General features: G+C 38.9%; 1 protein-coding gene across 2 annotated transcripts; it reads left to right on the top strand.

Annotated features, from left to right (window-relative positions):
- The first annotated feature begins 11,810 nt into the window (after nucleotides 1-11,810).
- Nucleotides 11,811-12,627, top strand: LOC115630047 (probable thioredoxin-2). 2 transcript variants are annotated; one of them, XR_003995980.1, is made up of 3 exons: nucleotides 11,811-11,971; nucleotides 12,136-12,275; nucleotides 12,334-12,627. XR_003995980.1 is itself a non-coding variant. In XM_030526678.1 (2 exons), the coding sequence occupies exons 1-2, from the start codon at nucleotides 12,139-12,141 to the stop codon at nucleotides 12,377-12,379; spliced, it is 183 nt and encodes a 60-aa protein (XP_030382538.1). In that variant the 5' UTR covers nucleotides 12,102-12,138; the 3' UTR covers nucleotides 12,380-12,627. The 2 variants fall into 2 exon arrangements, 1 of the variants encoding a protein (XP_030382538.1); XM_030526678.1 differs by lacking the exon at nucleotides 11,811-11,971 and having other exon boundaries at nucleotides 12,102-12,275.
- Nucleotides 12,628-16,150: the final 3,523 nt, after the last annotated feature.

Genomic DNA, 16,150 nt, shown 5'->3' with positions numbered 1-16,150 from the left:
TTGGCTATTTCAATCGTTTGCACGCAACTACACGAACAGCTGTTTGTATGTGTGTGTGTGTGTGTGTGTATGTATACTTAGTTGTCCCCAACTGTTTAATATTTTGTATTGTTTGTTCTGCCTGCTTTTGCAAAATGCATATTTTGAAAATCCTTGAATGCAAAGTTGTAGATTTAGTTACGTAGATTACATTATCCAAATTTTAAATCGATCGGACTAAATTTATAACACAAGCTTTTCATTTGAAATAATGAATAAATATTAAAACCCCAATAATTCAAGCTCCAACACAAATTTCGAAAATCTAAGTATGCAGTTTTGTTTGTATTCTTTAATTGATTTTAGAAACTAAGTTTTAAGTCGATCGGTTGAAAAATGCGGATTTTTCAAACAAATTTTGCAGCTACTTTTCCCCCTTTGGAGCTCGAATTTTCCAAAATCCCTTCTTAGTGCGCATCTACACCATGATAGGATACTTGAGCCCAAATTTCAGCATCCTAGCTTTTACCGTGTGGGCTGTGGGCTGTTGACGCGGTTTGCTTTTGTGCCCCAACATTTTTTTTACAGGAAAACTCCCATATTTTAGGCCCCAAAAAAAATATCAAAAAACCAAGTATACAGTTTTTCTTGGAATTGCTCTGAGAGTATACAAACTAAGTTAGTTAGTTAACAAAGTTAATCAGATGAAAACTGTAGATTTTTCATACAAACGTTGGAGCCTGTTTTCGCCCCTTTGGAGCTCGAGTTTTCCAAAATCCCTTCTTAGTGGGGACCTAGACTATGAAAGGATACTTGAGTCCAAATTTCAGCTTCCTATCCTTTACCGTTTGGGCTGTGCGTTGATCACCAATCAGTCAGTCAGTCAGTCAGGACAAACTGTTTTATATATATAGATTATAAGTGCTGTAGAGTGACGTGCATCCGATCTTGAGTAAGACTTGAGCAGAAATAAATCATCTGCTTAAGCCGGAAATCTAATTAGATTAGGAAAGCTTATTTTTGGCAAATAAAAAGCTTTGGAATGCAACAGCTGCGCATGGGCAGTCGGCTGAGTGCAAGGCTTTTAGAGTTGCACTCCTACGATCGCGTACAGAATAAATGAGCACGTTTCCTTTACTTGGAAGTTTTACAATAGGGCCCATAATAATCAGTACTCATTTTATTTGGGTCAAAATACTTGCACCCTCACAGTATGTATGCCTGTGTATGTACATATATGTATAGCATGTACGTATGTATGTATGTATGTATGTATGTATGTATACATTGGACAATCGAGCACTGTTGTTTGAGTGTAGTAAATAATTGTTTATGGTTTTAAATCAAATTTTTAAAACGAAAACCAAGAGAGAACGCTACAGTCGAGCAAGCCCGACAGTGTAATACCCTGTACTCAGGTAAACTTCAGTCACTGAGTTATATGCGCCCAAGCAGCAAAAAGAGGAAGAAGAATAGCGAACTTGTTGCTGCAGTTTTGGGGGGTTGTACTGGCGAGAATTTGTTTTGCTAATAACTTTTCTTAGAATAGACCGAATTGAATAAATTGAACAACAGTAGACAATTATATATAAATTATGTGTGCAAAGATTGGTTTAGGTAGCATTTTAAATGTGGACGCTATTGACGAAATTCTGTAGCGGGGGAAGGGGGGGGGAAAATTAAAAAACAGACGAACATGTCTAGATCGATTTCTCTCATCATGCTGACTCAGAATATATATACTTTATGGGTTAGGAGATGCTTCCTTCTGCATGTTACATATTTTGCACAAACCTAATATACCCTTTTTACCCTACGGGTACAGGGTATAACAAAACCAACTGCAAGTCATTAGCTCGCGCTTCTTCTCTCGTTTTGATCAGTTACGCCTGTTAATTTCAAAGGCAAAATGTAAAAAGTTTACAGTTACCATCGCTACGCAGCGACTGTGTAAGCGATAGTAAAGCAGAAACCGAAAGCGGACCTACGCATATTCTGCTTCGCGTTGCGGGCAGATGTACATATGTACATATGTATGTTTGCATATGATTTGTTCTAATTGATCTCAATAAATTATAAGATGTTAATATTTAAATTTTCTGTTAATTGCATTCAAACTTCGATGAAAATATTGATTGTATCAATGGATTCAACTATGAATAGTTTTAATGCTCTAGCACACAGAGCATCCGACACATGCCCATCTCTAGCATCTCAGCTGATCGCATATTTACAGCGACTTACTGTTTTAGTGTTAGCTAACAACGATACAAATGTATTCTGAACAAATATTTGAGTCATTTACCGTTAAGCCTATTTTGTGAATGTATTCATGCGATTTACAAAAGCAGAAACACCCCTTTTACATTCACAACAATCATATTTGGAATAGAAGACACAAATTAGTGTTAAATTAAAAAATGTAATACATCTATATCTAAAACAGTTAGTCCTGACTGACTGACTGAATGACTGACTAACTGACTGACTGACTGATTGGTGATCAATGCACAGCCCACACGGTAAAAGCTAGGATGCTGAAATTTGGGCTCAAGTATCCTATCATGGTTTAGATGCGCACTAAGAAGGGATTTTGGAAAACTCGAGCTCCAAAGTTTTTTTGAAAAATCCGCATTTTTTAACCGATTGACATAAAACTTAGTTTCTAAAATCAATAAAAGAATGCAAAGAAAACTGCGTACTCGGTTTTTTAAATTTTTTGTTGGAGCTTGAATTAATGAGGTTTTCTTGGGGCACAAAAGGAAACCGCGTCAACAGCCCACAGCCCAAACGGTAAAAGCTAGGATGCTGAAATTTGGGCTCAAGTATCCTATCATGGTGTAGATGCGCACTAAGAAGGGATTTTGGAAAATTCGAGCTCCAAAGGGGGAAAAGTAGCTGCAAAATTTGTTTAAAAAATCCGCATTTTTCAACTGATCGACTTAAAACTTAGTTTCTAAAATCATTTAAAAATACAAACAAAACTTTCGAAATTTGTGTTGGAGCTTGACTTATTGGGGTTTTAATATTTATTCACTATTTCAAATGAAAAGTTTGTGTTATAAATTTAGTCCGATCGATTTAAAATTTGGGTAATGTAATCTACTTAACTAAATCTACAACTTTGCATTCAAGGATTTTCAAAATATGCATTTTACAAAAGCAGGCAGAACAAACAATACAAAATATCAAACAGTTGGGGGCAACTAAGTGTACACACACACATACAAGCAGCTGTTCGTGTAGTTGCGTGCAAACGATTGAAATAGCCAAAGCAAAATGTGAGACACTAATGTGTGAATGTCCATACATATGTGCACATCTATGTATGTACATATGTATCTACATATGTATGTATGTACATTCGTCTTGCACTGACAGAGCAAGAAATGTTAATTAATTGAAAATTATATAACATTTTTAAAAGTAATTTTTTCTTTGTTTAACTTTATGCAGCAACAACAAATATCAAATAGTTGGGGACATCACATACACACACTCACGCACACAATAAGCAACAGTTCGTGTCTATGTGTGCGGTTCTCTACGTACGGTTGAAAAAGTAAACAGAAACATACATATGTATGTATGTATGCATGTGTATGAATATAGTATGTATGTACATTCGTGTTAATGTATGGGCAATCGAACACATTTGTTTGATTGTAAAAAAATAATGCTCTAAAAACAACAACAACTGCAAGTCATTAGCTCGCCCTTCTTCTTTCGTTTTGACCATTTAATGTTAATTGCAAAGGCAAAACGCCAAAAGTTTACAGTTACCGTCGCTAGGCAACGACTGCGTAAGCGCTAGTAAAGCAGAAACCGAATAACGGAGCTACGCATATTCTGCTTCGCATTGCGGGCAGATGTATGTATGTATATGATTTGTTCTTATTGATGTCAATAAATAATTAGATTTTGTTATTTAAATATTCTGCTAATTGCATTCAAACTTCGATATTTTGATGGTATCGGTGGCTTCAACTATCGAAAGTTTTACTCTAGCAAATTGAGATGAGAATTGTCAGTGCTTTTTGATCGTGGCTCATCGCTGCACGGCATTGACACGAGTGCCGTGTTTCATATTCCGAGTTTGTGCGTGACCGTATTGACTCAATATGGCACGAAAAGACTTAAATGTGAATTTAAAATTAGGATATACCCTTTGTTTGGTCCAGCAGTCAACGTATCATAAATCATAAAATTGTAACTTAAAGTTTGAGTAGCATTGCTCTGCGCAGCATGAGTGTTTTTTAACGTAGTTATTACACCACACTTGTTTGTTTGTACGCACTCAGCTACTTTCGTTTGTTCTTTCTTTTGCTCATTTGCCTTCTGCACAACTTTAATTATGCTGCTGCAGTTTGTGTACAGTCAGTTGATATTTCGTCTTCAAAGAAGCAAGTTGCTATTTCGTCGTTGTGGAAGTCAGCTGTCGTTGCTACTTCACCTATTTCTTTGAACATTATCGAACTCGGCAGCGCGTGGCAATACCCTTTTCGTTTTCGTATATATTGTGTCTGCTTCGAGCGCACGGCCATCGAAGGGCCGCTTGCATCGCACACAATATAAAACATTAAATAAACGCGCCTGCAACCGCATTTGAATTTTGAACATTTCGTGTTACCTGCAAATACCTGCAGAAAAAGCTCTGTAGGTCAACATTTCTGGTGACCCCGACGTGATTAATACTCCATCGTCGGTTAGGAGAGAGTATTAAAATATCGTGCAAATGTGTTTAAAGTTGTGTTGGTGAACGTGTTAATATCAGGCGATTGCATATGTACATGCTTACACTGCTACTTGCTCGCCTATATACATACGCATATACATACATAACAATTAAAAGCCAGTTGTTCTAAGCAAGTCAACAACTACATTTACATACATACAGTTAGTTTTGGTTGCGAGACTGTACAAAGTGACGCGTTACGGCGCTTTGATTTCGGTACTTGCATACATACATATATGTACGCATTCGCTCATGCATATATAGGTGTGTGCATATACATAAGCGCGAACAGTTACTTTTCGCGCGCGCTTGTACCTTGGCGCGCACTCGACAGACAATTATCGTTCTTGCGCTTGCTTTGTTCTTTTGTATTCGGCACTCAATACAGGGTGATTTTTTGTGTTGTGCAATATGGCAAACGAGGAATCTTTTACCACGCCGCCGGCTGCTGCTAATAAATTGCAATTCTACAAGCGCAAGGTGGAGTCAATTTATCAACATGTGCAAGAGAAGCATAGTGCCGTGGACGGTGATAAAATTAATATTTTGAGCTGTGACGAATTGGCCACCTATCACAATATTCTCGATGAATTGCGGTCGTCATTTAATTTAGTGCATGCCGAGCTGGAGGAATTGTGTTTCGATTAAATTGGCAGTCAATTGCGAAAGGACTTTTGTGAATTAGCCAAGTTTGTCAAACATTGAGAAGCTTCAGCATCTGCGGTCATGCCTAAGGGGTGCAGCATTGGATACGATTCGTTCATTGGAAATTTGTGACACCAATTATTCGTCTGCATTAGAGTTACTTGAAAACCGATTTAATAACAAGCGTTTGATTTTTCAGGCACACATCGCAGAGATAATGGCGCTCAAGAGAGTGGATACTGGAGCAGTTGGCAAGTTACGGGAATTTTCGGATAAATTCAATGCACATATGCGTGCTCTACAGACGATGGGCAGCGCGAATGACATATCAAGCTGCATAATCGTGCATACGCTTCTTCAAAAGGTAGACAGCGTAACTCAAAGTAGATGGGAAGAGTCTATATCACAAGGCGCGATTCCTTCGTGGGAGCAGTTCTCCAAATTTCTTGAACGGCGGTGTCAGACCATGGAAAATGTGGAGCATGCTATGGCAACACAAACGCCTAGCTCACAGGTTGGAAAGATCAACAAAATTACTAACGCCAATAATAGATCGTTTGTTGCTACTAACAACAATTCTCCTGGTTGCGTATTCTGCGACGACGCAAGTCACATGATTTATAATTGCTCACAGTTTGGGAATTTTTCCCCTGCGTTGAGCCTTAAAGAAGCAAAAAGGCTTACACTTTGCCTTAATTGCTTACGAAAAGGCCATCAGTGTCGAGTGTTCACTGCTTCCAGTTGCCGTAAATGTCGTTTAAAGCATCACACCCTATTTCATAACGGAAATTCTGGCTCGAGTGCATCAAATGCTCAGGTTACCGCCTCAACTGCTCACATGCCCGAGCCAATGCCATCCACTTCTGCTCACAGCGCTACAGATTACCCATCGTCCGCATATCCTGTCTCTCTTGCAGCCCAGAATCTCGGTAGCGATGTAGTGCTGCTAGCTACAGCCATATTTAATGGTGAAAAATCGTTCGGCCACATTGGTGCCATGTCGTGCACTGCTCGACTCCGGGTCGCAGTCGCACATCGTCACATCTCGTTTCGCAAATCAGCTTGACTTGAGAAAGTCAAGGTCCATTACACATATCTCTGGAATTGGAGATTCCAGTTTCGCTACGGATGGCTTTGAAGTCAACTTTAACATGCAGTCACGAGTCTCGGGATATTCTGCAAACATCACTGCGTTGGTTGCATCTAAGATCACTGATTGCCATCCAAGCTTCTCGTTCGATGCGTCAACTTGGCGCATACCTTCAAATCTGCAATTGGCTGATCCTGATTTCTTCAAATCGCGGCGTATCGATTTATTAATTGGCGCAAGTATTTTTTTCGAATTGCTTTGCATTGGCCAAGTTAAAACTTTCCCGGATCTACCAGTCTTGCAGAAGATTCGCCTCGGCTGGGTTGCTTCTGGTGGTTGTAGGAAGCCATATTCGTCCACATGCTTTCTTCGCATTCTTCACAAGCTACAGAAGAAGAAACAATTGCCAGCATTGATAGTCTTGTTCGTCAGTTTTGGGAAGTTGAGAATTATTCAACTACGCAAACCAAGCGTAACAAGGAAGAGCTTGATTGCGAGATGCATTACAAGGGAAACTTCTCAAGGCTTAAATCGGGCGAATATTCGGTGCGTTTGCCTATCAAACTTAGTCTGAATTTTTTGGGAGACTCATATCTACAGGCGTTTTGTCTGATCGACAACATAGAATGGAAATTCATCCCTCCGCGCTCTCCGCACTTTGGTGGATTGTGGGAGGCGGCTGTGAAGACGGCGAAATACCATTTCTACCGCACCGTTGGATTTTCTCAACTTAGTTTTGATGCATTGCGCACTCTTGTATGCGCAAACTCGGCCATGATTAATTTCAGACCGTTGTTTCCAATTTCAGAAGATCCTGCAGACTTGGATGCTCTAACACCTGCGCACTTCCTAGTTGGTGGCCCGATCTGTTCATTCTTGGAGCCAGACGTCTTGCAGCTGAATTTTAATCGACTCGACAATTGGCAGCGTGTGTCGTGGCTGCAGCAGACTTTCTGGAAGCGATGGAGCAGCGAGTATCTAACCCTGCTTCAACAACGCGCTAAGTGGCGCACTCCGCAACCAGCCCTCCTTGTCAACGATGTCGTCCTCGTCAAAGAAGAGAACTTGCCACCGCTGAAATGGGCGCTGGCAAGAATACTGGAGCTGGTCCCTGGAAAAGATGGCATAGCCCGAGTTGCCGTCTTGAAGACAGCGGCTGGGGTGACCAAGCGGGCAGTAACCAAGCTATGCCTGCTACCTATTCGAGATGATGTTGAAAGCCCCTGCCTTCCAACGGGGGGAGAATGTTTGGTCCAGCAGTCAACGCATCATAAATCATAAAATTGTAACTTAAAGTTTGAGTAGCATTGCTCTGCGCAGCATGAGTGTTTTTTAACGTAGTTATTACACCACACTTGTTTGTTTGTACGCACTCAGCTACTTTCGTTTGTTCTTTCTTTTGCTCATTTGCCTTCTGCACAACTTTAATTATGCTGCTGCAGTTTGTGTACAGTCAGTTGATATTTCGTCTTCAAAGAAGCAAGTTGCTATTTCGTCGTTGTGGAAGTCAGCTGTCGTTGCTACTTCACCTATTTCTTTGAACATTATCGAACTCGGCAGCGCGTGCCAATACTGTTTTCGTTTTCGTATATATTGTGTCTGCTTCGAGCGCACGGCCATCGAAGGGCCGCTTGCATCGCACACAATATAAAACATTTAACAAACGCGCCTGAAACCGCATTTGAATTTTGAACATTTCGTGTTATTATTTTCGAAGGAACTAAATACCTGCAGAAAAAGCTCTGTAGGTCAACACCCTTATAATTATTCCCCTTTTTTGCACATAATCTATCTTAAAACGTTGCGTTATCTCTATATATAAAACAGTTTGTCCTGACTAATTGGTGATCAATGCACGGCCAAACGGTAAAAGATGAAATTCTGACTCAAGTATCCTTTCATAGTATCCATCATAGTGTAGGAGCACACTAAGAAAGGCTTTTGGAAAATTCAAGCTCCAAAGGGGGGAAAACGAGCTTTCAAAAATATTAGTTATAGCGGTCATGTTCGTTTAACGAAATAGTTTGGCAAGAACAAAAATGTAACGGACTACTGAACAATTTTTTGTGAAGAACAGAAAATGTTCATTTGTATGTACATATGTATGTACATATCAGCGTTTCCGAACGCTCCAATTTTGGCGGGACGTCCCGATTTATAAATCAAAATTAAATGTCCCGCGTCGGACTTTTCGGGGATAACTCGACCGTACGTAAAACTTGCTGATGAAGCACACAGTTAATTCAGGACTGGCATGCGCCAGGTGCGTAACGAAGATATGTGCATATGTATGTATGTACGTATAACCATACATATTACTTATTGTACTATATTTGCTATTTGGAAAATGAACTCTTTAAAAAACTTTAGAGAGCGTCGAAAGAAGAATATCATATAGTAAATAAACTTTTAATTATAAGCACATTTTACTTAGCCCAGCAAAGGCGGGTAAGACCTGCTAGTAACTTAATATAACAATTTAAACTCAACTTAAAAGATAAGAAAGCCTAACACAAAGCTGCATAATGACGTCTATTAGTGCCTCCGACACGTTGGGGGAATTTTATTTGCCAATTGGCCAGCTATTCCTCGATTCACACCCATATGTGGTCAAAGACATTATGGACTTAAAAAACTATACAAAAAGTAAGTAGCGGAGGAAAATTAATTCTATTTAAGAATTAATTCAAAAAAGTAAGAAGTAGAAAAAGAAAGACGAAAAGAGAAAAAGAAAGATGGAAAGAGAGATAGAGAAATAGGGAAAGAGAAAGGTGGAAAGGGAGAGTCGAAAAGAGAAAGAGGGAAGTCTCCAACCCGGTTGGGGGAAAATTTTAATGCCAGTCCGGCGAGCTATGCCCAAACTCGCAGCAGTAAGTGGTCAGAAGTTTCCCCAAAGATAATTATAAAGAATAGTTTTGATAGAACAGAGAGAGAGAGAGTCCTGTCGAAAGTAAATGTGAAAGATCATTATAATGGGGTAATCAGTTGTGCATCTTGCCAATATGAACGGCAAATAAGGCGACCTAATAAGATGACCAAAGAGGGCAGAGGAGTCAACCTCACCGATAACCAACTTGTGGAGAAAAGCTGCTTACTAAGGAAGGAAGGTTTATAAGCATTAGTCTACTAGAGTACGATGGCAAGCAGAGATTGGGATCCCAGCTTAAACCACGTAGAGAAAAAAGAAGGAATTGCTTCTGAACCAACTCAATACTTTCCTGATGCTTTCTATACTGCGGAGACCAAACGCATGAGAAGTATTCAAGCACAGGGCGTACTAGAGCAGTGTAAAGAAGCTTGGTGGTATAAGGGTCATTAAATTCCTTGGACCAACGTTTAATGAATTTGTAATGGGATATGTACATAACTTCGTTACGCACCGGGCGGACTGCCAATCCTGACTTAACTGTGTGCTTTCTCAGCATGTTGTACGCACGGTCGAGTTATCCCCGAAAAGTCCGACGCTGGACATTTAATTTTGAATAATAAATCGGGACGTCCCGCCAAAATTGAAACGTTCGCCAACGCTGATGTGTACATACATTTAAATTTCGTGAATGTAAAAGGTGTGTTTCTGCTTTTGTAAATCGCATGAATAAACTCACAAAATAGGCTTAACGATAAATGACTCTTAGATTTGTTCAGAGTATATTTGTAGTGTTGTTAGCTAACAGTAAAACGGTAAGTCGCTGTAAATATGCGATCAGCTGAGATGCTAGAGATGGGCATGTGTCGGATGCTCTATGTGTTAGAGCATCAAAACTAATTAACAATTAACAGAAAATTTAAATAATAGCATCTTATAATTTATTGAGATCAATTAGAACAAATAAATATACAAACATACATATGTACATCTGCCCGCAACCTGAAGAAGAATATGCGTAGGTCCGCTTTCGGTTTCTGCTTTACTATCGCTTACGCAATCGTTGCCTAGCGATGGTAACTGTAAACTTTTGACATTTTGCCTTTGAAATTAACAGGCGTAAATCAAAACGAAAGAAGAATCGCGAGCCAATGACTTGCAGTTGTTGTTTTTAGTTTTAAAAATTTGATTCAAAACCATAGAACATTATTTATTACAATCAAACAACAGTGCTCGATTGTCCAATGTATACATACATACGAATGTACATACATGCTATATATGTACGTACACAGGCATACATACATACATATGTGTGTATATATGCATGCATGTTTCTCTTTACTTTTTCATACATAATAACCAACTGGGGGTATTTGCAAAATTTTAGTTCGAAATAAAAATAGATCGACTCGTCTTGTCATGCTGATCAAGAATATATATACTTTGTGGGGTCTCCCACGCATCCTTCTGCCTATTACATTTTCAGCTCCCGCAAACCTAATATACTCTTGTACATTTTATGTACAGAGTATAAAAAGAGGGAAATCTACAACCCGGTGGGGAAAATTAAAAATGCCAGTCCGGCAAGCTATGCCCCAACTCACAGCAGTAAGTGGTCAGAGATTTCCCCGAAGATAATTATAAAGAATAATTTTGATAGAACAGAGAGAGAGAGAGTCCTGTCGAAAGTAAATGTGAAAGATCATTATAATGGCTGCACATGACCCGAAAATGATTGTGCGATGCGTAATCAGTTGTGCATCTTGACAATATGAACGGCAAATTATTACTTGTTGGTCTACAAGGATATACTGTTGTTGTCGTTTTAAATTTCATCTTGATCGGTCAATTCTAAGAAAACGTGTACCCTGTACCTGTAGAGTAAAAAGGGTATATTAGGATGACGAGAGACATCGATCTGGACATGGCCGTCAGTCCGTTTGGATGAACGCCTGGATTTCAGAAACGAAAACCAAACTTTGAACACATCACTTATAAATAATAATCTAATTTTTTTTTAATTTCATCAAAATCGGTTAATTCTAAGAAAAGTTTTAAGCGAAACAATTTCATTCCGGTACTACACCCACAAGCTGCAGCATCAAGTTCGCTCTTCTTCTTCCTTTTGATTCTGTTAGAGGCGCATATACCTCAGTGTCGGAAGTTTACCTGGGTACTGGGTACCTGACTGTAGCATTCTCTCTTGTTAGGCCGAGTTTTTGTTAGCGTACCTGCTGCTCTTGTTCCCTATGCTCATTTCTGAGCTCTTGTTCACTTTTGTGAACAGATGCTGTAACGGAGAATGTCCAGAATTTTGTGCTTCAATTTTAAAAGATTCTTATTACTTCAGAAACTTTCGTTAGTTTTCAGGAAACACAACTGTGTTACACAAATTAAAACACAAAACATATTTTTACCTTTTTTGGATGTACATATAAAATTTTCCACATTTTTCTTTTTGCCACAACATGTCTCTACTGCGCGACTGTTCCAAATTGTTTTGTTTTATCAAGCCGATGCGTTCTATAATGGGAGTACGTCACTACGTTCGCTCAGTTAATATGTGTGCCATCTTTGACGTAGACACAGCCCAAGATTTTGAAATGCGTGTGAAGCGCAGCGAAAAGCCCGTTATTGCGGACTTCCATGCCGGGTAAGTGGCGTTAGTTTTCAGGAAACACAACTGTGTTACACAAATTAAAACACAAAACATATGTTTACCTTTTTTGGATGTACATATAAAATTTTCCACATTTTTCTTTTTGCCACAACATGTCTCTACTGCGCGATTGTTCCAAATTGTTTTGTTTTATCAAGCCGATGCGTTCTATAATGGGAGTACGTCACTACGTTCGCTCAGTTAATATGTGTGCCATCTTTGACGTAGACACAGCCCAAGATTTTGAAATGCGTGTGAAGCGCAGCGAGAAGCCCGTTATTGTGGACTTCCATGCCGGGTAAGTGCCCAATTCCGATGATGTTAATCGATTCATTTTTGGTCACTATTTGTTTTAGGTGGTGCGCGCCCTGCAAACTGTTTGGCCAAAGTGGATATCGATGAGCACAGCGAACTGGCCTTGTACTACAAAGTAGGTGCGGTTCCATCCAACTACAGATGCCATCCGCGATTGGATTAACCAAGCTGTGAAGAGTCGGAAGAAGGTAAGGCGCGTGGAGGAAGACGACGATGAGGACACTGAGTACTCGTAGATTGGCTGACATTTCTACCACATTTGACTATGAAAATCATGTTGGAAAAAGATCAATGGGTTGAAAATACACTAGAAAACGCGTATATTTATCATTAAATTGTAAAGAAGTTATTTTTCCAGCTGAGGTAATGCTCAGCTGTCCAGGATCCCTTACAAGAAAATCTGTAAGTTGCGGGACCTTGCGACCAAAAGGGCTCGATGCACGCTGTAGGGGACTATTGGCAGCGACACGTAGAATTTGCGTTCACTGGTTGATGCCCGATGAACGAAAGTTCGACGCATCTACCAAACTGCCGCCGTCTTGCAATTGTGGTTAACGACACTGCAATTACAAGACGTCACCAATCTGGCTCTGCCGATTTCGTGGTTTATAACACCTTAGCGTTATATCTGCCTGTTAATGGCCTTAATGGGAATGGGGGACTTACATGGATTTTATTTGATCGTGTAAGGCTTTGCGGCTGATACTCACACGTCTATTCGCTGCTGTGGTCACTGGAGAAGAGAGCGAGCTTACATTTTTGCTCGCCCTTCTAACCTCGTTTTTCTTGCATTTTTCTTGCAATATACTAATTATAACTAAATATTTAACTTCATGTGTTCCTGTTTAGTCTTAGCGTAATATAACAATGTGCAATATTAGAATAATAAGAAAATAACAAAATATGGAGTCTTAGATCTATAAATATTCAATGAAAACTTAAGGCTAGTAAAACAATGTGCAATATTCAAGTGTGCAATAGAAACTTAGGTTAGTAATACAATGTGCAATATTCATCTGTGCATTATAATAGAAACTTAGGCCAGTAACAATGATTAGATGAGGTTGTTGCTAATAGAACACAAAAGCTGGTCGTGGCCTTTGTTGAAAGATCGTGGACAAATGAAAAAGTAAACAAAAACAAACAGTAATACGGAGCATACAGAAATTTCTACACAAATATGTGTGATTAAGTCTAAACTTTGGTTTATGTGTTTGTGTTCCCAGAATAACAAATTTGATATGTGAATTATGCCAATGACTGCAAAGTAATAGAAACACTGGCAATTGTAATGGTCTGCTGTGTAATGGTCTTGTGGATTTAATTTACATCACAATGTTTGCATATGCTGTTTTGCATATGCTGTTTTTCTATCAAAAACATACTATCGGAATTTCTTCTTCATACAGACAAATGCTGCGACACGCAGGGCGTCATTACATGCGGGATGGCTGTAGACCCATAAGGCGTGCATGTAGTTGTTGTTGATATGTACTGAATTCTATAGTACTGTAAGTAAGAAACGTGGTTTGGGTTTAGTTTTAGGTTAGTCGGAGTCTGGAGGCGTTCAGGAGTGGACGTTTAATGTCAGGCCTTGTTTGTTAATTAAAACATGTATATATGAAAATCGCAACCGCGGCTTTCACTATTTGCACTTTGGAGTGTCCATAAGTATATTAGGTTTGCGCGAGCTGAAAAATGTTACGGGCAGAAGAAGGCGTGACAGACCTCACAAAGTAAATATAGACTTGATCAGCATGACAAGACGAGTCGATCTACTTCTATCTGGCTGTCTGTCTGTCTGTCCGTCCGTCCGACCGTGCGTAAGAACACCTGGATCTCAAAGGCTATAAGAGCTAGAGACACCAAATTTTGTACAAATGTGCCTTATGTGAGTACGCTGTAAAAGTTAGTTTTATTTTTTTGATAAGAAAGTTACCATACTGTGGTCCGTTTCCTTTCGAATATCTTCAGTGAATTTAATTTATGATTTACCACAATGTCTATCATTTCTAAAGCCCGATTGTTTGTAGCTCAAGAGTGATTTTTCCAACATTTATTAATTTGTTTCGACATCAGGTGTTCAAGTGCTTTCGTAAGAAATGGTAGAATTGAGATTGGCCTAAAGCCATTGCATATAACATACACCCTTATTGGTGATATGAGTTACTAAAAAATAATAAAATCATAAACATAGTTTGAATATTAGTATATTATTGATTTTTTTTTTGTTCATCATTAGTTAGAGCTTCCCTATATATGATATTTGATGTAATATTATTTTATGGCAGCAAAATAAATTGATTTTCAGGATCATCAACCCGCGATAAGCCAACATAGAGTTGGCCATGAGTAAAAAATACCTTTCGTAGGTCGATTCCAACAAATTCGAACGTTTGGCTTTGAGACTTGTTAATAGTTAACGCGAAAGATGTTTTTGCCGGAAATTGAAGCAGTTTCAATGTGATTGTCAGTTGGGATCATCGGTATCCTCGGTATATGAGCCAGTTGACCAGCTTCTGGACCGATGATAATGGTCGCTACAATTAAATTGTCCTTCCTAAATAAGCAGCCTCATCCCATTGCACATAATCGCATGGTTTTAATTTTTCAATAGCATTGTTGGAATTCTTATTTTGAACTTAAATTCATGTGGCTGCAGTCCAGAAGGGCTTAGTGAAATTAATAATTCCTATGGGTAAATATTGTGTCCTCGATATAAGTCACGGTGTTCAACGATTTGGGATTACGAATTCTAGCCGTTGAATTCTGTTTCGTTTCTCTTTAGCGCGAGCTTGTAAACTCCTAATATTTTGATCTTCAAGTATCTACAAACGTTCCATACTCTAGGTTCTTAAATTTTGTTCAGCAAGCGCTGCGAGTCGATAATCGACACTCTTGAACGCGATTGCGATTCTCTCTGGCTTGCAAGAAGATAATCTTTTTGTAGAAGATTCTCCATTATGACATCTTTTTGAATCCCTCGCCTGAGAACTATTTCGAGAAAGTTGCGATCATTTTCCTTTGGGCATTTAGGCATGATGAAAAAATAAACTGACGATTTAAGGCCATTAATAGAATTCACTGTTTCTGGTAGGCCTTTATACCAATTCAAAGTGATGCCATATGGCCTTTGCAATGCGCCGTCTGCAATGTGTCGTCTAATGGATGATATCATTCCCCCTGATCTTCTCCATTGTGTTTTTTGGTTACTTAGATAACGTTTGTATTATTTCTGAAGACTTTTCTTCCCAGCTTTCAGTGTTGCTTCGTCTTGCAGAACAATTGCGTAATGCAAATTTAACACTAAATATTGAAAAAAGTCAATTTTGTGTGAATATTGTTAAATACTTAGGTTACGTTATTGGCAGCGGTGGCATTGAGTGTATTTTAAATTGGCCACCACTTCGAAATAACAAGCAAATTATGCAGACTTGACATGCCCCATCACTGAAATGTTGTCAAATAAGAAGTTTGTCATGAAATACGTGAAAACCATTTTGACTTTACGGCTCCTGTGTTGCAAAATCTAGATTTCGGCAAGAATTTTTATCTTCACTGTGATGCTAGTAACTTCGGAATAGGCGCTGTGCAACTGCATTTATGTCAAAAAAATCAAAAAAAGTCGTACACAACGCAATTATAGCGTTACAGAACGAGAATGTCTAGCTGTTATTTTATCCATTGAAAAGTTTAGGTGCACTGCCTGGAATGTGTGATGATGCATTAGCAGAATTAACAGTAGTTCCTATAATTGAATTGGAATCTAAGGCATTATTTATCAGATTATAAGAAATTGAAAGAAAAGTTCACTCTGCAACAATCCAAATTTCCTGACGTTAAAATTGTAAGGACAAG

Source organism: Scaptodrosophila lebanonensis, unplaced genomic scaffold (genome assembly GCF_003285725.1).
Source record: "Scaptodrosophila lebanonensis strain 11010-0011.00,11010-0021.00 unplaced genomic scaffold, SlebRS2 tig00000234-arrow-arrow-pilon, whole genome shotgun sequence".
Classification (NCBI taxonomy): Eukaryota; Metazoa; Arthropoda; class Insecta; order Diptera; family Drosophilidae; genus Scaptodrosophila; species Scaptodrosophila lebanonensis.
This window is presented reverse-complemented; position numbering and strand designations above follow the sequence as displayed.

Bases quoted from the DNA above. Each gene is read 5' to 3' on its own strand.
- LOC115630047 (XM_030526678.1), top strand. From the start codon at position 12,139: ATGCGTTCTATAATGGGAGTACGTCACTACGTTCGCTCAGTTAATATG. The intron at 12,276-12,333 runs GTAAGTGCCCAA...TATTTGTTTTAG, and splicing joins ATTGTGGACTTCCATGCCGG to GTGGTGCGCGCCCTGCAAAC.